Genomic DNA, 24,424 nt, shown 5'->3' on the forward strand with positions numbered 1-24,424 from the left:
CTTATGTTAAGGTTTATGTTAAATTCAAGTTCATGTTTATGTTATGTATGTTCACATGCATGCTATGATTCAAGTCCATGTTATGTTTCAACTTCACGTTCATGTTATATTGTTAGCCCATGTTATATTATAAGTTCAAGTTCATGTCATGTCAAGTCAAGTTCAGTTCACGTTTCAGTTCAAGTTATGTCAGTTATGTCATGCTATATGTCAAGTTATGCTATGCTTACTTATGACTTTAATTATGCATTCATGCTCTTACTGCCATGCATGCATCATTAACCTGTGTGGGAGTTTCCTATTAACTTACTGAGATTTGTAATCAAATCTCACCGTTGTAGTCCTAACTACCATTCTCCCGAATGGTAGGCAATGTGTCAGGTTCAAAGCAGGGAGCAGACATTGGTAGATTGAAGGAGGTTGACTAGACGCCGTAGACATGACACAGAGCTTACAGATTCCATAGTTAGTTTTTGAATAGTATTCTGCTCTCGTTAGTCGAGTTACACAAGTTACTCGATGAACTTTCTCAATAGTGTATTTTGGTAATGTAAATATGGCGTCTGGACTCCCATGTTTTTGAGATTACAATCTTCTAAGACTCGTACTAAAATCATGGATGTTTATTTTATTAAGTATGCTTAGATTATGATTTAACTATTCGGGATATTATTAGTTTGGTGCATAGTATTGCTCACAAAAAAATTTATCCGCTGTGAATATTGCATAATGTTAGATGCATGTTAGGAACATTGCATCTTATATATCATGAACAAGGGTTGGTAACCTTGTGTTGCATGTCCCGATGCTTCGGATGTCCGTCCGATCCCAAACAGAATCTGGGGGCATCACACTTCATAAATGGAGCCAGAAATCTTGACACCAACTTGTTGCCCTGCATACACTAATACACTAAAAAATTTAAGTTTATTTTTAAACCATTGCTAAAGTACTGTTAACTTAGTAATACTATCAATGTATGTTTGACAGGAATGCAAAACTCAATTTGCCACAACAATTAATGTCATATCTCTAACACAGTTATACAATACAATCATACAAGCAATCAGAGAAATAAATATGTGCATCAGGAATTCAGATAAACATAGAAATTTAGCATGACACAAGAAGATAAACCAGCAAGCAACAGTAGGCAATAGGCATACACTAATACCAAATGTAGTTACCAAAATAGTCAGACAACAAAATCAACTAGACAACTACCATTACCAAAACAAAATCAGTGTGACACAAGAAGAATCGAAGATAAACCAACAAGAAGCAGTAGGCAATAGGCATACCCTAAATTACTAATACCACATGTAGTTACCAAACAAGTTACCAAAATAGCCAGAAAATGGCAGTTACCAAAACAAAATCAGCACGACACAAGTTCACTATAAGTTACCAAAGTTCAACAAAATCAACCAGACATAATTAGCTGGACAACTGTTGTTTCCAAACTTCAACAAAATCACAATGACAGGAAGCTGCCGAACTTCTACAAAATCTGAAATCACCATGACAAAAGTCATTAAGTTCCCAAACTTGAACAAAATCACCATGACAAACTGCATACACTGATTTGCAATTTCAAAAAACATTAATATCATTTTTAATCCCTTGCATCATTACTCAAGTACTTTTAACTTAGTAATATTGTCAATGGATGTTTGGCAGCAATGCAAAATTTAATTTGCCATACGAAAAAATTTAGGAAATCTAGATGGTGAGGAGTTAGAACTTAGAAATTACTTGAACTATCATAACTCATATCATCCCAAAAAAAGTCAGATATAATAACCAATCTCTCCAAATATTACAAAGTAGTAAACTATCGACAGTCCAAATATCAAATAGGAAGTCAGATAGATTAAATAATATAGACCGGATAAAAAAACCAAACTGTCCAAATATTAGATAGATTAAATATGATAAAATGTGGATATATTAGTTTCACTTGAATCTAAGTCTTTATGGGCCTATGGCTATGGCAAGAGAATCTGAGTTTCTGTTGGAACATTCTTCTATTGACAAGAAAAAATATTAGTTAGTATTTTTGTAAATAATACTAAGTATAAAATAGTAAAATAGCAACTTAAAATTAAAATAAATGTAACACTTACAGATCTAGTTGATGATCTTTTAAGCTCATATAATGCTCTAACCCAATCAAACCCACATAACAAAATCTGGATGGTTTCAGTTGACAATGAAGCTTAATGAGCATCAATGACTCTGCCTCATGCGCTGAATGTTGATTCCGAGCTAATTGTGGTAATTGGTGTAGCCAATATTTCTCGGGCCAATTTGGACAAAGTTCTAAACTTGAGACTGTTTGCTTTCCACCATTCCAAGGCATTAAAACTTGCATCTGAACCCTCTTCATAGATATATATACTCTCCTCTAAATAATTGCCCAGTTCTGATTTAATATGTTGTACTGTATCAACACTTCTAACAAAAGATTTAAATAATGACTGGCCACTCTGCATGCTTCTCTCAGCCCTTGAGGAACAAATGGATACGTTTATTCGAGCATTTTCCTTCTCTCTTTGTGCCTCAAGAGTTGAATTGTATTCTTGAAAATACTCATTATATAACTCATGCAACACTTGAGAGACATGCTCAGTATTCTTAGAAGCGTCTGGCTCTTGATGAATTAATGGAAAACAAAATTGGATCTGGACCATTTTGCATCAAGGGTCTAATAGCGCAGCAATTGCCATCAATAGATTACACTCCCCCCAATATTCCTCAAACTTAGTACTCATTTTCTTTACCATTGATTTCATGTACTCATTCTCATCTCTACTCTTCTTACCTGAGATATCCTTCATTCTCCATACTTGAAAAAGAAATAAGTTTGTTGCTGGGTAATCACTTATGGATATAATATTGGTTACTTCATTGAAAATAGGAAGCAGTTGATAAACATTTTCATTTTGCCCCCACTCTTCAACAGTTGGAACCCATTCAAAACTACTATCTCTATCACCATATTTAGGAAAAACTTCTTTGAACTGAACTGCATCATCCAACATTAAATATGTGATGTTCCGACTTGTAGGCACATCTAAAATTAGTTTTTTTTAGGGCAATCTGAACGATTTTGCAATTTCACTGAACTGTTTTAGCCTACTCTTTGATGCTAACAGATATTTTATACCCGTCTCTCACCCAATCAACGATCTCCCTAATCTCCCCAAGTCCATACTGCACAAGTAAATTAGTTATATGTCACAACAACATACATGAAACAATTTCCCTCCAACAGACAATGTTTTTTTCAATCTAAAATCATCTTTCAACATCCTAATGGCAACATCATTAGAACTTGCATCGTCAATAGTAATTGAACTAATTTTATTCTCAATTTCCCAATCTTGGAAACACTTTTCTAAAGCATTAGCAATAAGAAGGCCAGTATGTGGAGGTGGCACCCTACAAAAGTTCAACACACACCTTTGAAGATGTCAATTAGTATCTATAAAATGACATGTCACTACCATATATGGAAGTTTTTAACAAGAAGTCCACATGTCAGTTGTGATATGAACTTTGTTAACATGTCTAAGTAAAGCCTTTAACTTTGTCCTTTTAGTCTCATAAGTTCTCATGCATTACTTCTTTGCAATAGCTTGAGACATTTTTTCCCAATAAGAGTGTTTGCGCTCATGAACTTATTAAATACCACATGTTCCATTAAAGAAAATGGATATTCATGATAAAGTATCATATGAGAGGCAAGCTCTCAGACCCTACTACGATCATAGGTAAAGTTTAAGATAGTGAAGCCACCATCTGCCTCCTTAGACTCAACTGTTAAGATTTTTTATTTTTTCTTAGACTCCATGTATGGCAAACAAGTTAGCAAGTGCCTACACAGTATAGTCATAGAACTTGATTGAGATGCTTTAAACAAAGTTTTACACCACTTATATTAATGTTGTTTAGCCCCATCTCATTGAATTTCGACAAAATTATTCCATACAATAGAAGTCCTCTTTCTCTTCTTTTTTTCATAGGCTACTGTGTGAACTTCTGTTGGGACATCAATAAAGACAGTATTAGGGGCCTCAGTATTTGTAGTGTCTCCATCATCATCATATATGGGCTCTACTAACCTAATCCCAATTGAATTTTCATTTTTATACTCCTCCACCAGATCAACCAAATTCATGCAATCATCCATTTGTTATGGTCTAATATTTTTTAAACACAAAACCAGAAACATAAAATAAGCATATAAACATTGACCATACAGTTTATAATAATCAAATAAAATGAAAAAAAAAAAAAAAAAAAAACTTTTCTTGAATGCTTAAGATGCCTCCAGAAGCAAGGATACTAAAAGATGTCAAAGTAAAAAGCATTTGACTCCAACAGTTTTGTTATACAGCCTTACCATGATGGCTTAATGTGCCTCCACAAGGCAGGGCTGATACAATTGATATAATCAACTAAAAGATATTAGAGTCAAACAATTTTGACTTGAGAACAGTTTTAGTAGACTCATGCCTTGGTGGCTCGATGTGCCTCCAAAAGCAAGGCATCTCAACAACATAAATACAGAACATATTGGATAAAGAAAGAACACCATTTCATAAACACACAACACCATTTCATACTTGAAAAAAGAAACTATTTTATGAACTTGATACTGGGCTTATGATAGGAAATAAAAGATAAAAGATAAAGGGATCCAATGGGATACAAATATCACCACCCAAAGGAAGATAAGCTCACCACCCACACAAGAACACCAAAGGGAAACAAAAATAACCACCCAAAGGAAACTCACAAGGGATACAGAGCAAGAACTTGCCACCTAACGGAATCCAGCAAAGGATAAGAATTTTAAGAAGAAGCTCTTCTTCATAAGCTAAAAGCTCAATTTTGTAATCAACTCAAATATGAATTTTTCATTGGCATAAAGGGGTTTATATAGGAAAACTTGGAACAACCCTCCAAGCATGGGTAATTCCAAAATACATGAGAATTACAAAATACTATTGCCTAGAGAATTCTAAAAGACATGAAAAAATCTGAAAATTCGCAACATCCCACTAGCGTTGCACACCCTTCAGTAAAATCCTTATAACTTCCTCTAGAAAACTCCAAATTGCACACCGTTTGATGCATTGGAAACTAGAGACATGAGGCTTTCTAATGAAATATAGATTTCTGGCTAAGTCATCTAGAATCTTCCCATAATGACATTTCAATAAATGTACTGGACAATGGGCTAGGTAATAAGTTGGTCTTTGAAGCCACTGGGCTTAGTGGCTTCATTGGATTCATTGGGCTGATCTTCGAACACTCCTGATCATGCTCCCCTAGTTGAAAATTACTTGCCCTCAAGTCTTGATCTCCTTCTTCATCATAATAGGGCAAAAGATCATAAACATTGAAAGTTACTGAAACACCATAGTCACTTGGGAGCTCAGTCTTGTATGCATTATCTCTAATGCGTTGAAGCAACTTGAAAGGGCCATCAGTTCTAGGCCTAAGCTTAGCATGACATCCACTTGGAAAGCGTTCCTTTCAAAGAAGAATCCACACCAAATCACATTCTTTAAAAGCTACTAGTTTTCAATGCTTGTTGGCTTACTTCTTGTAATTCTCAGTTTGCTTGAGAATGCAATCTCGAACCTATTCATAAAGCTTCTTAATGAACTTCACCCTCTCTTCTACATCTCTGCTAAATTGCTGGGTAGTAGGGAGTGGTGCCAACTCTAGAAGACTAATGGGATTATGTCCATAAACAACCTCAAATAGACTATGACTAGTAGTTTGACTTCTGGATCAATTGTATGAAGATGATCCTTTTATTTTGGCTTCCCAAGCATCTCAAGTATTCTACTTAGATGATTATGAGCTAGGAAATCAATGGCAAGTAGTATAAAAGTTTTATCCAAGAAATATATATGATGTTATCCCTGAGGCAGAGGGACAAGATGAAGAAGAAGATGAGTCCTCTACTCAAAATTGAAGCATACCAAGAGAGTCAACTTGTCTTTAACTTATTTGTAGATTTGAGCTAGTATGAGATGATCCCATTACATATGAAAGATATTGAGGCTGAAATAGTTGATGTGACAGTCAAGCAAAATGTTGAGTCATCTGAAATATCTACAGATGATGAGAGTGAATCTACAGATGAAACTAATACAGATGATTGACCAGTTTTGTGATCACATCACACAGTATCTCGCAATTATGCCACCAAATAGGAAGGAAGTTTGCATCCCATCTCCACCTGTTCCTAGCTCTCCGTCTGACTCACCACTAGAGACTAACTCTACGGAACAAGGTAAATAGCTAATACTCATTTTTTTCAATTAAGATAATTGATAATGATACAAGGTAAATAACTAAATATTATTTTATAGATGTAACAGTACAATCTATGCACGGACAAGGCACTACTAGGGGCGTGACGTTGGAGAAATATCGTAAAGTGGATAAGATTAAGGTTCACATTCCTGACGAACATAATGGAGGTGAGAGACAACAAGCAGCTTGGCTTGCATCGCATGTGGGTGCTCTTACATGGACTTATGCACCTTTAGCTACGAGTTCATGGCATAAAGTCCAGCAAGATGTAAAAGGTCTTTTAGAGAAGCATTGTTTGGTACATAATATTTAAATAATAAATTTATATTGATATTATTTAATATTCTAAATGATAATATCTTTGTGTATATACTTTTTCAATGATGAGTTTGAACTAAATTTTGGTCAGAAAGAGGAGCGTAAGACTGTCGATAAGCTAATGTGTAATGCATTCCACAAGTATAAGGTGAGATGTCACGAGCATTACAAGAAGTACGAGAGCAAGGAAGATGCACGTCAGCGTCTTTTTTAGGATGTCCGACCTTCAGATTGTGAAAAATTTTGCGACATGTTTAAGGATCCATCATATAAGGTAATATAAATGAATTCTTTATGTGTCCTATTTATAATTTTCACGTACTAATATTTACAACTTCTATGCAGGAGCAGAGTTCTATAAACAAAACAAATAGATCAAAGGTGAAGACTCATCATCATGCAGGCTCAAAATCTTTCCACTACCTCTCTCTAAAATTTGTGATGTACTCTTTATTTTTATTTTTTTTATCTAGTTTGTTTTTTGGAGGTATTAATTTTAATATTGACTTTATATCTGAACAATGTCTCTTGTAGCAAGAGTCAGACACCAATTATGATCTAACAAAATTATATGATGCATCACATACTGAAGTTAATGGAGAGTGAACTCATCCCAATGCTCGTGAAAATTATGTAAGTATTATAATTTGTTTTAATTAAACATATTTCAATGCTTGTGTCAATATTAATTTTTTATGCTATGTGTAGGATAAAATGGTTGCCCTCCGTGCTGAAGGTGCATCAGATCATATATAATTCCTCAACAATTGATGTTAAAATTTTTGCACAAGTTCTAGGTCAACGTTCTGGATATTTGAAGGATTTGGGTCACTGTGTAAAGCCTTAAGGCTCTTCATCAACGTCAAGTACTACTGTCATTGCGTTAGAGAATGCGAATTCCAAGATCAAAGAATTGACTACAAAACATTGTGAGTTAGAAGCTCAATTGATGAAACAAGCAGACGTGGAGATGCACCTAAAACAGCAAGAAGAACAATAAGAAGAGTTCAGGAGAGAGATGCAACTCCAAATGCAAACGCTTATGCAACAATTCATGCCTCAAAGCAATTGATTTTCTTGTGTTGCATAAACTTTAGAATTTATAAAATTCTATACGGATAACATTATTAGTATTATTACTATTTTATTTGTTTAGTTTGCACTTATTATATTAGTTTTATTTATATTGAATAATTTGTAACATATTTTTGAAATAAAAATATTGGCTCATGCTACGGAGACCGATGGTCTACCAATAGCTGACCGATGATTTTATTTTTTTCCCATTTTTTGTTTTTTTTTTTAACATTAAGAAATATGTTTTAATATTTTACAAAAGAAAATAAAAAAGAAAAAAAATTAATTCATTACATTTTTTCGCATTTCAAAAAAAAAAAAGTATGTGATATAGCCATCATTAATAGCAATTTAATGATGTTAATGATGTATCTGCAAGGAATAGTATGAACGATCTCAAGCTTGATAATCATCCGAAATACTCACCCAAGATATCAATCCCGCCCGACGTGATAGCAGATAAAAGTACTAACAACCCGCAGTCTAACCATGATTGGAGAGGATCAAGCCGTTAGGCAAGTCGTAACGATTACACACTTAATCTATATAAATAAGGGTCAAAGCTCACACCAGATATAACTTCTAAACAATCTAATAATTGAAATACTCTATATGTTTTATTCTAACTTAGGCATTCGGAGGTGTCCTATACCATACCGAGCCTCTTATATTTACTTGATACAGGTCATCAGAGACCATTAGCAAGAGTATGAAACATGTCCACAACAGATACAGTTATAAATTTTACAAGCAAGCAATTTATTTAATAAATGCCATGACCTGGAAACTATAAACAAGGCATTCATATCTGATGCCTTTAAATCCAGCTTTGGCTGCCAAGGCCTCAAATTCTTGCCGTGTCCTTTCCTTCCCTCCTAGGTGTTGAACCATCATGAGCACATCAACTTGAGAGTTGCGCTTCATACAAGTGCTAACCTCGGGCATCATTGGAAGAAATGCCTCCACAACGATTACCTTCCCATCATTTGGAGTAGCTGTATAGCAGTTTTTCAGAAGCTTCAAACACTGTTCATCACCCCAATCATGAAGTATCCCCTATAAAATTATCCATAGATGGGATCACAGATATCTTCTTGAACAAAGCTGGAATGTTATAGTCATTATGTATTTATCAATCTTAGTCATACTCACTGATTTTGAGAGTCTTTCAAGTTGTTTATAAGCCAACCACTTCAACTGAAGAAGGATGATAAAATCTATGTTGAAGAATAGCATTTCACACCTTGAACTCCATCATGCATTTTTGTGAAAGTTTTATGCTAAAAGACGATACGATCTCCAAAAATATGAAAGAGATGTATGCAGTGCCCTTAATTTTAAAAATAACGCTATATATTGTGCTCATGTATTATGCCATTGCCAATAAATTTGCAATGTATTTGGATGACTAAGTCAATGCGAACGGATCATACAAGATAGAATCCCTGCAAGTTAAATATTTCACTCACCATCATGAAGATTGCATCTCCTTTAGGAATGCTTGTGAACATATCTCCTCCTACATGTTCCACACCTGCAACTTGAGCTAGTTAATAAGCTTTTTATCTACATAGCGCTTATTTTTCCAAATCATAATGTTATCTAGCTTTGGTGAGGCTATGAATAAAACGGGAGGCGTTTGTTTAAAATAAAAAATAAAAAAAGGTGGAGATTTATGAATTGAAATCATACCTGGATAAGATGGGGCTTGTTGTATGACATGAGGCAAGTCAAAATTAATGCCCTTGATGTGGGGATACTTAGAAGTAATTACGTGAAGCGCACCACCAAGACCACCACCAACATCGACCAATTGCTTGAGTGCCTCGAAGCCCTTGTAGGACTCAATAATCTTCTTAAAAATCATTGTAGCGTTATTGAACATAGCTGTGTTAAAAACCTTACTAAACCTAGGGTCCATGCCAAGATACTCGAAGGTACTCATGCCATGAACCCTATCGAATGGAATTCCTCCCTCAAGAATTGCATCTTTTAGCTGGGACCTATGAATACAAACACCACGATCCATCTCACCATAATTTTATAATAGGGACACACTTAAAAAAAGAAGAAGATTGTACAATCTTAGTAGAACGTGGAAAATTGCAAAAACAAGGCCTCGTTTGAATGTTGAGATGATATGACATGATATGAGATGAACAATTTGTGAATAGTAATGAAATAATTTGTAAATAGTAGTAAAATAGTTTGAGTTAAAATATGTCATGAAATTTTGAGAAAGGAGAAAAACAATTGAATAAAAAAATTATAAAATTGAATGGTTTTTTTGTTTTATTTAGAAGTTTGGAAAATGTGTAATGATTAGGTAATAATTAGATGAAAAACTTGAAAAGTTGAAATTGAAAAGTGTTTATATTTGAATGGTATTTAGATGTTGAGATGAGTTGAGACCATCTTAATATCAAAACGGGGACCTAATAATTCTTGGAGAAAGAAGGGGGGGAGGGGGGGGACATGGGGTCCTACCTAGGTCTCCGACAAAGAATGCTTCATGACTTTATGTTCATGTTACGTTTGGCTCAAATAATGTAAAATTTCCAGAATAAGTTGAAGGGCCGATGCTCCTAGAAAGAGAAAGTCCTGCAAATGTCTCACATCCTCTCCATTCCATTTTCGGCACCGACCTATTTATGATTTTCTCTGAATTTTTTAAACTTTTCCTTTCTGTCGTTTCAGTCTATGCCCAATCTACCACATTCCAGAGATCAATTGTCTACACGCACCTATACCGAAACTGATGCAAATTAGGAGGATGCTCCATAATTAGTAGAGATATTTTGATTGATAGTTATCTTTTCCTAATTTATTACTTTCCTAGTTAGATTAGTATTTTCTAGTTTTATTCTATCTGCAATTGTTATTTCCTAGTTAGATTAGTATTCTATTTTGTTGGCTATTTAAGGATCAAGGATGTACAATTAAAGGCACTTCATGAATGATTAATGAAATTGGATGTTTGATCATGAGATAGGACTAGTCTCGTGAGACACCGGAAACCTATTAGTCTATTTTCTTGGAGAGATTCCAACTATATAGAGAGAGATTCTATGCTTTTCTCCTCTTGGCATCGACGTGAGGTTGAACTAGGAAGTTGGCACCAATTTTGACATCAGAGCAAGGTTCCTTCCTGAAGGAGCTTAGCACCCCATGCCTGTAACCCGTCATGGTACTTTGTACACCATGGCAAACAGCCACAATCCAAACAACCAAAATCTAAACAACTAAGACACGGAACAACCCAATTAGCAGCAACAAATCAATCAAATCGCCACAATTTTAGAGCAACTCACTCATCGACTAGATGCCATGGATGAGCATCAAGTTCGAGAGGATTTTAGACCTTTGAATCGAAGAGGGCGTGGTCCAATTCATGGGGAGGTGTTGTACACAAGTGATAGAGATGTTGATGTGTAACGCCCGTCTTTGTGGTGGGTCATTTTAAAAATGATTTTTTTAATAAAAATAGATGGGAATTACGGTTCCTTTTAAAATTTCTTTTCCTTTCATGTCAGGATACAAAAGACTCGATGTTTATAAATAAAATTTTTTTCTTAATTAAAAAGTTACAGCGGAAAACATAAATTTTATAATTAAACTTTCTCGTACAAAATATCTTGCCTAGGCTTTCGTGCTCTTCTCCTTGGGCTGTGCCCGTCCTGATCTGTCATGCTCATCTTGTCCTTAGGAGAGCACACATAAAAATTAAAATGAGTCGATTACTCATAAGTATTACTTCATACAGTTAAAATATATCAACATAGGTTTTCAGTCATGCATTCATCATTCCATACATATATATCGTACTTATCATGCATGGACATGCAGTTTGTTTTAAAAACGTTGTGAGATGGGGTTTTTCTTTAAAAAAGCATGCTTTCCTTCTTAAAACAGTTCCCCACACCTCGTTGCCATCATTTGTTAAAGAGTCTGTTCATGCATACATTCATGCATACATACATTCATGCATTCATCTTTTCTTACATACATTCATGCATATGTCTTTTCATACATACATGCATTCTTTCTTAACATGCATACGTTCTTTTCTTATCACTTTCATTGGCCGTTACACACTGTTGCGGCCCGTGTGCTGGGGTTAGTGGTCTTTTGAACCTGATTTCGCACGTGGCCACGGGTTGGGAATCCATTTCGTCAGGGTGCCGCACATGGTGCACTACTAGTACTACTTACCCAGCATTGCAATCTGCCCAGTCCAGTCCATTCGATACCTTTTTCCAAATCTGTTCATGTGGTCGTTACATATTTTCATACATCATGCATTCAGTCCATTCATTCCTTTATAGTGCTTTCATTCTTTTTCAGTCCATTCAGTCCTTTATAGTCCATTCATTCATTTCAGTCCTTTACAGTTCTTACAATTCTTTCATTTAGTTCTTACAGTTCTTATAGATCTTACAGTTCTTCAGTTCATTTCTTCATAAAGTCATTTTAAAAGAAAATAGTTTTCTTTCTTTTAGTAAAAGTCATATTTAAAAGAAAATAGTTTTCTTTCTTTACATAAAAGTCGATTTAAAAGCAGTTTTCTTTAGTTTGCATCTTTTGAAAACGTCGATTCGTGTATCGTTTATAGCTTCGCTTCGTTTTGGCTATGAAGGGAGGCCGAACGGTTGGGCTGGGGGAGAGGGAGAGGAGAGAGAAAGAAGAAATGAAAAAGTGAAGAGAAAAGGATAGAGGCTTGGGTATTTAATCCAAGTCTTTCGTTTCAGCATCTTCAAAATGATCTAACAGTGAGTTTAAACACTGATTTGAAAACACATAAGTGTTTTATTTAAACTAAAGTTTAAAATAAAATACTGAGAGGAATTAAGATAGAATATTATTTTATAAACTAAAATAATATTTAAAATATTATTCCTTCGTCATTATTTAAAATGATGAAGTATCATTAATTACTCAAAGAAGATAAAATCATTTAAATTAATTTAGAGTTTTCAACGTATAGTTAAATCTCTTAATATTTTAAAATGACTTAAAATATTTAATTTAAATAATTATCTACAATTATAATATTTTTAGAGCTAATCAAAATATTATAATTGTGTTATTTTAAAAACAAGCTTATCTAATAATACTAAAAATATCACATATAAATATTTCCAGAATATTTAAAATACTCGTAAGCTTTAAAATATTTGTCTTGCTTGAAATCTGCTGGATATATTTTAAAACCCGCCATCTAGGTATGGCACGTAGATCAAGGCTCAGCACATAAAATGAAACTCAAACTTAAAGAAGGAAGAAGGAGCGGATTATCACATGATGAAGATTGGGAAGATGAAGAAGACCAAGAGTTTGAGGATCGTCGGCCTCAAATCCAATGTCATAGACAAAATTTTCACCGAGATCGTGGTGGACATGGCGCAGATTATCAACCTCTTGATAAACTAACTAAGAGGATGAAGGTTGATGTGCCGGATTTTTATGGGAAATTAGAGCTCAATGTTTTTGAAGATTGGTTAACAACTATTGAGGATTATTTTGATTGGTTTGCTATATCGAATGATCGAAAGGTTCGATATGTTCGGATGAAATTGAAGGGGCATGCATGAGCATGGTGGGGAAGTGTGGAAGAACAATTACGTTGTACCCAACGCCCAGTAGTTTCTAACTGGGAGGAAATGAATGAGAGATTGATATTTGCCCATTGATTATGAGCAAATGATGTTTGAGGAGATGTTACAACTCCGGCAAGGGTCATTGAGTGTTGATCAATTTGCAGACTGCTTCCTCGAGTTGACTGTCCGTAGCAAGATTGTGGAGACTAAACATCAAACTTTATCCCAATACCACACTGGATTATGTAGCCATCTACACAAGGAGATGTTGACTGCACGTTTAATCAATGTAAAGGAGGCGTATCAATTGGCACTACATATTGAGAAACAAATGGGGGCCTCGATAGGGAGGAAAACAATATCAACAGATCCAAAACCAGAACATGTCACAACGCCTTCATTCCAAAGGCCACCATTGCTAAAAGATCAACCTAGTGGGGCGGTGATTGGAGACCAAAAATGAAAAGCAAAAGCTACCAGCCAAGGGCCCAATGTTATAAATGTAAAGGTTTTGGACACTATGTTGTTGTGTGTCCTACAAGAGATAAAAATTTAGCCTTCATATGTGAAAAATAATTATTGGTAATGAACCTATTGAAGAAATGGATGAAGAGGAGACTGATGGAGTAGTCACGATGAAGAAGAACACTTGGGTGCATCAGATTTACGTAGTTGCATTATTCATCAAGTGTTGACCAAAACTAAGAAAGAGCTCCCGGCTAATCCCAAGTGGTTGTGTACCAATATTTTTCACACACGCATGGAACATAATGGTTGAGCTTTGAAAGTCATTATCGATAATGGCAACGACATGAATGTGATTTTTGAAACTGCAGTAGAACGTTTGGGGCGGCTGAAATTGAGAAGCGTCCTACTTATTATCGGATTAGTTGGGTTAATGAAGAAAACTCAGTCCTAGTGAAGCAACAATGTTTGGTTAAATTTTCATTGGGTAAAAAATATGTGGACGAGGCCTGGTGCAACGTGATCCCTATGACCGTTTGTCACATGCTATTGGGGCGTCCATGGCTCTATGATCGGAGGGTTTCCTATGATGGGTATGCTAACACGTACTCCTTTAATTTTAAAGTTAAGAAATTTGTTTTGGATCCTTTACAGATCTCGAAATTTGAGACAAAAAATGAAGTTGTTCCTATTTTGACCATGCATCAATTCTCTCGAGTCATACATGATGAAGCTATTGTGCTACTGGTAGTAAGGCGTGAAATGCCGAAGACTTAGACTTCTGCTACGATCAGATGCCGAAGCAACTACCTCCAATGCAGAACTCACCATGATGTTGGAAGAATTTCATAACATTATGCCGGATGAGATGCTGAAGCAACTACCTCCAATGTGGGATGTGCAACATGCTATAGACTTGATCCCCGAATCAACCTTGCCTAATTTACCACACTATCGCATGAGCCCAACAAAGAATGAAGAGCTCAGTCGGCAAATTCAGCAATTGTTAGACAAAGGCTTTATTCGAGAAAGTCTTAGCCCCTGTGCTGTTCTGGTTTTACTTACGCCCAAGAAGGATGGTAGTTGGAAGATGTGCGTAGATAGTTGAGCAATTAACAAGATAATATTGAAATACTATTTTTCCATTCCCGTCTTGATGGCATGTTGGATTTGTTAAGTGGTTCCTTTATTTTTACTAAGATTGACCTTCGAAGTGGATACCACAAATCCGTATTCGGTCTGGCGACAAGTGGAAGACAGCCTTCAAAACGAAAGATGGTTTGTTTGAATTGCTAGTTATGTCCTTTGGATTAACCAATGCACCAAGCACCTTCATGCGCATTATGACACAAGCTCTTAGGCAATTCTTGGGTAAATTTGTTGTTATTTATTTTGATGATATCCTAATCTTTAGGCGAAATTTGCAGGACCATTTCGGCCATGTCGAGCAATTATTGAAGACTTTGAGAGCTGAACAGCTCTATATTTATCGGGGCAAGTGTTCGTTTATGCGAAAAAGTGCCAAATTTCTTGGTTTTATAATTTTTGATCGAGGTGTTGAGGCTGACTCCTCAAAGATGCAAGCTGTTCAGAATTGGCTAGTGCCCTAGAATTTTTCCGAAGTCAGGAGCTTCCATGATTTGGCCACATTCTATCGCCGATATATTCGTAGGTTTAGCACTATAATGGCCCCAATCACTGAGTGCTTAAAAGTAAAGAATTTTTCGTGAAGTGTCGCAACTACCAAGGCCTTCAAGAGAAGATGGGGGAAGCACCAGTTCTTAAGTTACCTAATTTCTCTAAAGTTTTTAAAGTGGCTTGTGTTGCCTCACACGTAGGAATCAGGGGTGTCTTGAGTGAAGAAGGCACCACATCGCTTTTTACAGTGAGAAGTTTAATAACACTCACCGGCGATACTCGGTATATGACATGGAATTCTATGCTTTAATTCAAACTCTCAAGCATTGGCGGCCATATTTGATTCATAGAGAGTTTATTATTCTTTACACTGATCTTCATTCTTTGAAGCATCTAAATTCTCAAAGTAAGCTAAATGCCCAACATGCTCTTTGGATGGACAATTTGTAGCAATTTGAGTTTGTTATTAGGCATAAGTTGGGGACTAAAAATAAGGTGGCTGATGCCTTAAGTAGGAGACCTCACTTGTTGCATATATTTTCAACTCATTTTATAGGATTTGAAAGTCTCAAAATGCAATATGCTAATGATGAGAACTTCGGCAAAGTGTGGAGTGATCTATCTACTCACGTGCGCATATCTGGTAGTGAATATTCTTTGAAAGATGGATATCTATTTTATGGAACATGGCTGTGCATTCCTCGTGGAGCTTTCCATGAGTTCCTAATTATAGAACTCCATGGTGGGGGTTTAGCTAGGCTTTTCTTTTTTCTTTTTTTATGGAAATATGCTTCATTGCATTCAATCAGTAAAACCAAGTTACAACTGTGACTTATAAATCAGGAGAACCAGACTATAAAATCAACTAACGCAACTGCTCAGGAGCTACCCCGCACACAAAGTGACGGAGATTGTCTTAATCTTCTAAAACTCTCAAAAGAGAGAGTAAACGCTCTGTATGACCAAAGACTGGATGACCCCTCCAACCTTTAGGGAGGCGGAATGCGGAGACAATTACTATGAATAAACAGTCCAATAGCATATACCTATACTAAAACTAAATAAATAGACACCCCTCAAAACAAAAACCAACAAAAACAACCCAACCAAGAGCACGGCATGAGCTCTGATGGCACACCCTCCACAGGCAATCAGCATCACGAGCCCCAACGGCATGAGCACCCAACTTGCGTACGGACCACAACAACCTCCACAGTGAAGGCCGGCCGTAGCATCGCCCGCCGCTCTTAGCTCTTTGCCTCGGATTGCGACCTCTCAACAGCTCATCACCTCACCGTGGACTTCACATGAAACGAACAGAACATCAAAACAAAGAAAAAACACGGCAACAAAGGCCGTGAAAATACAAACTAAGAACAAACACCAAAGCATCAACGGAATAGAGGGACAGAAGATAAAAAAACAGAGGCTGAGGTGCAAGAGTAGCTGGAGGAGAGCCGACGATCGGACTATGCTTTCCCGGAGTCTGGGGTCCTAGAAAAGCCAAGTTTTGAATCAGTCGGTCGCGCATGGCTACCCCGCTCTGGAGCGTCCGAGACTTTGTCACGTGTGTGCGGACTACGCGCCACTCCATTTGGCGCCGCGTTCGGTGGACTTGAAGATCGGCGGCTGGCCAACATCTTGGCGGGGCGCGTGTTGGCGGACGACAGTTAGAAAACAACCCGGTCGGACTTCCCCATTATTTGCCTGAAACCACACCTACAAACGAAAAAAACACAAACTGCAGAAAAAAGAAAAGAGAAAGGGGAGGGGGAGGGGGAGGGAAGAGAAGGGTTTGGCTCCCCCCCCCCCTCCCCCGGTCGAGGATCTGTGGGTTTAGAGTTAGGGTTTTTTAGAGAGAAGGGAGAGAGTCTAGAGAGAAGGGAGAGGTATGATAAAACTTTTGCTATTATTGTTGATAGGTTCTATTGGCCTCGGATGCGTAAAGATGTGCATCCAGTGGTTGATTGTTGTTGGATTTGCCAAATAAATAAAGAAACTAAGCAACAAGCAGGGCTTTATACACCACTCCCCATTCGGACAAGCCATGGCAACATATTAGCATGGTCTTTGTTCTTGGGTTTCCTAAAACTCTTCGACAACATGACTCAATTATGGTGGTCATGGATCATTTTTCAAAAATGTCACATTTCATTCCATGTCACAAGACATATGATGCCTCAAATATTGCTACATTATTCTTAAACGAAGTAATTCAATTACATGGTGTTCCAACTTCTATCGTGTCTAACAAGGACTCAAAATTTGTGAGTTATTTTTGGAAGACATTGTGGACAAAAATGGGGACGAAGCTAATATTTTCTAGTGCATTCCATCCTCAAATAGACGGCCAAACTAAAGTAACCAACAAAAGCATGGGAAATTTATTACATTACCTCGTTGCAGATCATGTCACCAGTTGGGATATAGTACTTCCACGAGCAGAATTTGTTTTCAACAATTATGTTAACAGATCAACAGGGTGCACCCCATTCTAAGTGGTTTATGGTTTTCGACCCAACACTCCAATCGATAACAACTCCTTATCATTACCTCCCAGACCAAGCAAAGCTGTACTAAATTTTTCTAGCTATATGAGGGATGTTCATGAAGAATGCAAACGGCATCTTACCTTTCATACAGATTCTTATGCAGCTTCAGTAAATGCAAGGCGCAAAGATAGGCAATTCAGTGTTAGTGATATGGTTTTTATTCGTTTAAGATCAAAGCGATTTCCTCCAGAGAGTTTTACCAAGCTTCATGCACGATGGGCGGGTCCTTTTAAAGTCACCAAGAAATTGGGCACCAACGTTTATTTCATTGATTTGCCCTCTGATTTTGGTATTAGCCCAATTTTTAACATAGAAAATCTCACTGAGTTTAAGGGTGATGAAAATGATTTTTCCATATAACCAGCTGTAGAGGCATCACAGACACCAACTCTTCGTGTCCCAGCAAATACAGCTAATCGAGATGAGATTGCCTCCATTCTTGATCACCAATATATTACAACTCGTCGAGAAGTGTATTACAAGTTTTTAGTGCAGTCTACATCATTCGACGGCTATATGTACTGTATCAGCAGCCTCTTCACCTAAGGTCTATTAGATCTGACTCACCACACCTCACTATTAGCGGTGTGTGGACTCCATGAGCCATCACTAGTGGGTGGGAAGAAACTCAACTAGTGGCAATCTGGGCCAATCGATGCCAATCATCCTAACCAATGATCTTGAGGTTGAGGATATTAGTCTCTTATGCGAATATCTCAGGCCAACAGACTAGCAACAATTCATCATCAACAACCACCACCTTCAATGGTGGCAACACAATTTGCATAGCTGTGCAATCCGATAAGAAATTGTCATTTAAAATAGTGTCCTCTAATCAGGAAATGGGTGGAAATTAAATTTTTGTTTCCAAATTTTGATATGTTTTTCACTTGTGCACTATATTTATTGTAATGAAGTGTTTGTTAAAACATTTCACCCCTTCTCGTGTATTTGGATTTACTTGTTAATTAAATGGATGGTTGATTAAAAATAAAAAGAAAAATTGAAGAGAGCTCAAACTTGAAAGCACTCCGTACCTTACGCAATCGGCCCATCATGGGCCTGAAATGTATGACCAGTCTAGAGTGGTCTGTTCAATAGTAGGCCTTTATGGTCTTTTTCCTAGGCAATGAAAATGGGATTCAATCCTCGAATTTTATTTAGAAATGCGTAGAGGTGTAGGGAGTAAAATCAGAATTTTTTATTTATTTTAGATGAAAGTTTTAAATATTTTTTAGTAATATTATTATTTTAAAATTTAAAAAAATTGAATTGACATTTGAAAATTTTGGATTTTTTATTATATTTTGTATGGAGTTTGAAAAGGTTATAATGATAATATGAGATGAGATGAGAATTTTATGTCTTATCCCATAACCCAAACCTCCACAATTTAGATAAAACTTTCATCCCAAAAGTCTAGTCTCATCTCATCTCGCACCTCATCATATCTAATTCTCAAACATCACTCAAATATAAATATTTTCGAATTAATCGTTATATTTTTTTAAAATTAATCATTATAATTTTCTTTTATCTTTTTAAATAAAAAATCAAAATTTCTAAATTTCTAAATAAAAATAATATTAAAAAATTATATTCTAACAATATTTTAACTTTATAATATTTTTTATTTAATTTTTTTTCTTTTATTTCTCAAAACCTATAAAATATTAAACTATCTCACTACTATTTATAAATTATCTTATAACTATTTATAAAATTCTCTTCCTGTCTCACTTACCAAATAATATTCTCCCATTCACTAGATAAATGTTAATAAAAGCTTTTATTTTTTATTATTAATTATTGGCAATTCAGAAAAGCTCTTTGGACATGGGTGATTCTAGATTTGGGAGCACGTGGCCCGCTACAATTCAGAGGGGCGATTTTATCTTGTTCAATATTCTTGTCGAATTTCAAGTCCTACGGAAGAAAATTTTATTTTCAGAGTAGGGTTATTACTGCACAGAAAAGAATTTTAGAAAAATAAATTTATAAATTTATATAATATATTAAATTTATTTTATAATAAAAATAATTTTATAATTAATTTACAAATCATGTTTTACGACTTTTTATTTTTTAACCAAACCATTTCACTTATTTTTAAGTATACATTCCGGATTAAGACAAAGCTAACTAAACTATGCATATATAAATAGAAGCAGAAAAAATAAATAGAAATGCGAAGGGAAAATAGGTACAGACCAGCTAGCTAGGGAGACCTTGTCTTGAATGAGAGCCATCATAGGGCGGAAGGAGGCCCCATCTTGGTCAGGGACGAAGTGTTTAGACACAGGTGAAAGAGCATAGAGCCTCTGAAAAGACCCAGCATCATCAGCACCCGCATAGCAACTCAGCACAGAATGGCTGGCTAGCATCCTAAGGATGCGGTCCAGCATCTTGGGTGCCTCAGGATTTGTGGTTAGCATCTCTGCTGAAATATGTGAGGGGGAGAGCTTAGCTCCAGGACCTGCTCTGGCGAGGATTTCGAAAATGTCAAGCTCAATGGCTATATGCAGGGCCATGGGTAGCACAAGTGAGTTTGCCAGTTGGCCAGCGTAGACGAAGCTCTCATCTTCTTTTTGGTCACCATCAAGATTGCTTGGGTGGAATGCCATATGAGATGCCATTATAGAATTTGAACTTAACTCTGTTATTCTCACAAACTGGGAGTTATTAGATCATTGGTAGATTTATAAGCGCCAATAATTATAATTATTATTATCATTTACATGAGTGGGCTGGGGTTCGGACCGGTTGTCGGTTGTGAGACCAGGCGCCAAATTATTGAAGTAGGTAAAACTATGCCCATAAAAGTAACCGTGCATGCACGTCCACCAAAAGGGTAAAATTAAATTGGGTTTAGAGAGTGAGATTTTGAAGAAAATAAATAAAATAGTTGAGTTGAGTATTTTGTAAATTTTATAAAAAAAGAAAAAAGATAAAAAATTAAATAAAAATATTATAAAATTAAAATATTATTAGAATTTAGTTATATAATATTATTTTTGTGATTTAAAAAAGTTGAATTATTTTTTATTTTTTATTTAAAAGTTTCAAAAGGTTGTAATGATTAATTTGAAAAAATTATAATGATTAGTTTAAAAATATTTATATTTAAATTATATTTAAGAAAGAGATGAGATGAGATAAAAATTTTAGATTAAGATGTATTTTCAAACAAGTGCATGAGAGCATTTTCGGAAAATAAAGGCTATTGTATGGTTTGATGTAGGGGTGTTCAACCGGGTTTCAGACCGGGTATCCGGGTATACCCGGCCCGGAACCCGGGTTCAATATCCGGATCGGGTTCCGGCCCAGTTAGATCCGGATTATGACCCGATCTGAAACCCGGATTAATCCGGATTTTTACAAACCGGAAATCCGGGTTCCGGATCAAAACCGGGTTTTTTTTTTTTTAATAACTGAAATCACTGTTATTAATTTTTTTATGTTGAAAAGATGTTTATAAAAAATCCAATATTTATTGCAATTTTTTCAAGAACTATTGTTGAAATGCAAAAAGTTTTTGTTATATAAAAGGTTATATTTTTTATATCATTGTCTATGATGATAAAAATATCAACCAATTATAATTACCACATACATATCAGCTATAAAACAACTAATTAACCTAAAAAAATAAAAAATAAAATCCACTACATAATACAGTGTTTGAACTGATTTGCCTAGACCATCCTGGCACAAAACATCCTCAAATCTGATACAGATGTAAGGAGCCTAAACAAATGTTCCGCTGTAAAAACTCCAAACTCCAAGAACCCTCAAACTTGTGTTGTATAAGTTGCTATATTTGGTGTTGATTTAATTTCCACACCAAATAGCAACTTCAAAGTGATTGGCCTGAAAGTAATCCTGCAAAAAACAAAATAGAATGAAAAAGCAATCAACATTCTCATCAAAATATTATAGATCTAACCCATAATTTCATAGAAACATGGTTAAGCATATAGATTTATTCTCTATTTTTTGTGTCTAGACACGTTTGAATAGAATACCTATGTGGGCTGTAGGCATCTTAGGATTTATGGTTGAGACTTGCATTTTCTAACCTCATGAGTTACACAACTTTGAGCTGTCTTAATACAAGTAGATAAGTTCTTTTAATCAAATAAATCTTCAAACTTATCTTAAGAACATAAACGGAGACCATTGGGTAGCTCAAACATGAAGTACTTGGTTGATATTCCAAAGACCAACGGCTATAAGTGAAGACTATTGAGCAAACAGTGAATAAACAATTTGTTATTTTCTGTACGATTTGTAAAGGCCATATTGGGGTAAAACCATCATTTTTCATTTCATATGTTCATATGCACAAAAACCTCCCATGATGCATCCAAAAAGGTATTGGGTCCAAGACCAATAAGCAAATTAGAACCCACACTGAAGATCTGTGCATCAAAAATACCATTTATTCTTTATAAAGCATATGCAACCAGAAAATACTCAATTGTAATGGCTTTAACTCGTTCTGTTGATCAATACTCAACTCTTGTTAATAATATAAATGTCTCACCAACTATGTGCTGCATGCCATACAGTATGAGCAGAAAATAAAAATATATATTTTAAATTAACTGCACAAAAATTTGTTTATTCATGCTAGAGTTGGACAACACTATCTCCTTTCGATTGCCAATTGCTAACTGCATACCCTACCGTCATGCCCATTTTAAGATACATCAGGAGCAAGAGGTGGTGGAGGAAATCATAGGAAATTATATACAAGAAACATTCTCAGTCAACAGCATTCGGCCCAAAGCATCTCTTTGTTACAGGGTTCCATACCCATTGCACAAGAAACTTTCTTCCCTTCACTCCATTCACATTATAGCCAGATCCCCAAGAATCCCTATAAACTTTACCAACATATCCACCACCCCCACCAGTCCCGTAAACACCCATAATGCCACATGTCCCCTGCCTCCTTTCTTCAACAGGTCAAATATTAAAATGCCAAGATACCAAGGATTTTTATTTTTCTTTCTTATTGTTCTTGGAAAAGACAAAATAACTGACTTTCAATCTTTGAGTTAAAGACAAACAGGATGATAAACATCTGAATAGCAATGGGTTTTGCAGTATAGACTATAGAACTCATAATTATTCAAAGGACTGAACATAAAATATACGACTTTTGATAAAGAAAAAAACTTGTCTTGAAATTTTGAAACAAACAGAAAAATGGAACGAGTCTGCACAATTTGCGCTCTAAATGGAGGTATGATGTAAATGAAAACACTTGACCTGGCTGAGAGTAAAATAAAGGCAGAGACAATAAAGAAGGGGCAAAAAACAAACCCATCTTTGACCATCTATGCTTCTTTCGGGCAAAAACAAACCCAGTCTTTAGATCTAAACCCATCACCCACGGGCGCTCTAGCATTTTGCAGCTAACAGAATACACAAACATTCTCATAACAAAAAAACCCCCCAAATCAACAAATAGAGAACACAACAGAGGGAAGAAATGAAACATACCCAAACAAAAACCTTGGATCCGATAGCACTTGTACCGTTCGGCAAGCCGCGCGATCAAATTTGGGTTCCGGACAAGACAAAAGCGCTAGCACTTGAAGAGAGAGAGAGAGAGAGAGAGAGAGAGAGAGAGGAAACTGGGGGAGGGAGAAGAAGGAGGTCGCAGACTCGCATGGCAGAGCAGAGACACAGAGAGAGGGGGGGGGGGAAATCTGAATTCGGGGAGGGGGGCGGGTTTCGTTCGTTAGTTTATAATACCTGGGTACCGGGTTTTAAACCCGTATCCGGAATTAAAATCCGGTACCCGGACCGGATTAATCCGGTTTTTTTAATCCGGATGCTGGCCCGGATTTGACCCGGGCCGAAAACCGGAACCGGAATCCGGGTCGGGCCGAATTTTATCCGGCCCGGTTGAACAGACCTAGTTTGATGAACCTTTTTCATTACACGGTAGTATTTGGTAGTCAATCTCTATGACGTGTTTAATATAAATAAATAATATAAAATAGGGAAGATAAATTAAAAAAATTAAAATAAAAATTATATAATTCGATAACGTGCACCCAACATAAATGTAGAGGGCTACATGACCTTGGAAGCCGACAGATTACTGTGCTATGATTATGATACCATTGATTCTGACATAAAGGAAGACTGATAGTTTTTTTTACCAAATTTAATTAGTTTTGACCAAACATATATAGTTCTATTTTTATAATTGCTTTTAATTGCATTCATCTCTTAAAAATAAAAATGCGTTTATTTTTCTCTGCATTTTGTTGAGCAGTTGCTCTGAAGAAGTTGCAACTTTTTTGGATCATCACAGTAAAATAAGCAGTGGACATAGGAAGGTAAAAGTGAAGGACCTGTTACGTCCACCGAGCGAAATTGCATTTTGCACTCTATTTTTTTATTTACTCATTCCACATA

The 24,424-nt window shown here is 35.9% G+C and overlaps 1 protein-coding gene across 1 annotated transcript; it reads right to left on the reverse strand.

Moving 5' to 3' along the window:
- Window positions 1-8,310: 8,310 nt before the first annotated feature.
- LOC122312461 (caffeic acid 3-O-methyltransferase-like) lies at window positions 8,311-20,670 on the reverse strand. The gene is made up of 4 exons (XM_043127074.1): window positions 20,198-20,670; window positions 9,427-9,737; window positions 9,204-9,268; window positions 8,311-8,790 (listed from the first exon to the last, which is right to left on the reverse strand). Exons 1-4 carry the CDS (start codon window positions 20,620-20,622, stop codon window positions 8,494-8,496), a joined length of 1,098 nt encoding a protein of 365 aa, XP_042983008.1. The 5' UTR covers window positions 20,623-20,670; the 3' UTR covers window positions 8,311-8,493.
- Between the last annotated feature and the right edge of the window lie 3,754 nt (window positions 20,671-24,424).

This window comes from Carya illinoinensis, chromosome 1 (genome assembly GCF_018687715.1).
Source record: "Carya illinoinensis cultivar Pawnee chromosome 1, C.illinoinensisPawnee_v1, whole genome shotgun sequence".
Lineage (NCBI taxonomy): Eukaryota > Viridiplantae > Streptophyta > Magnoliopsida > Fagales > Juglandaceae > Carya > Carya illinoinensis.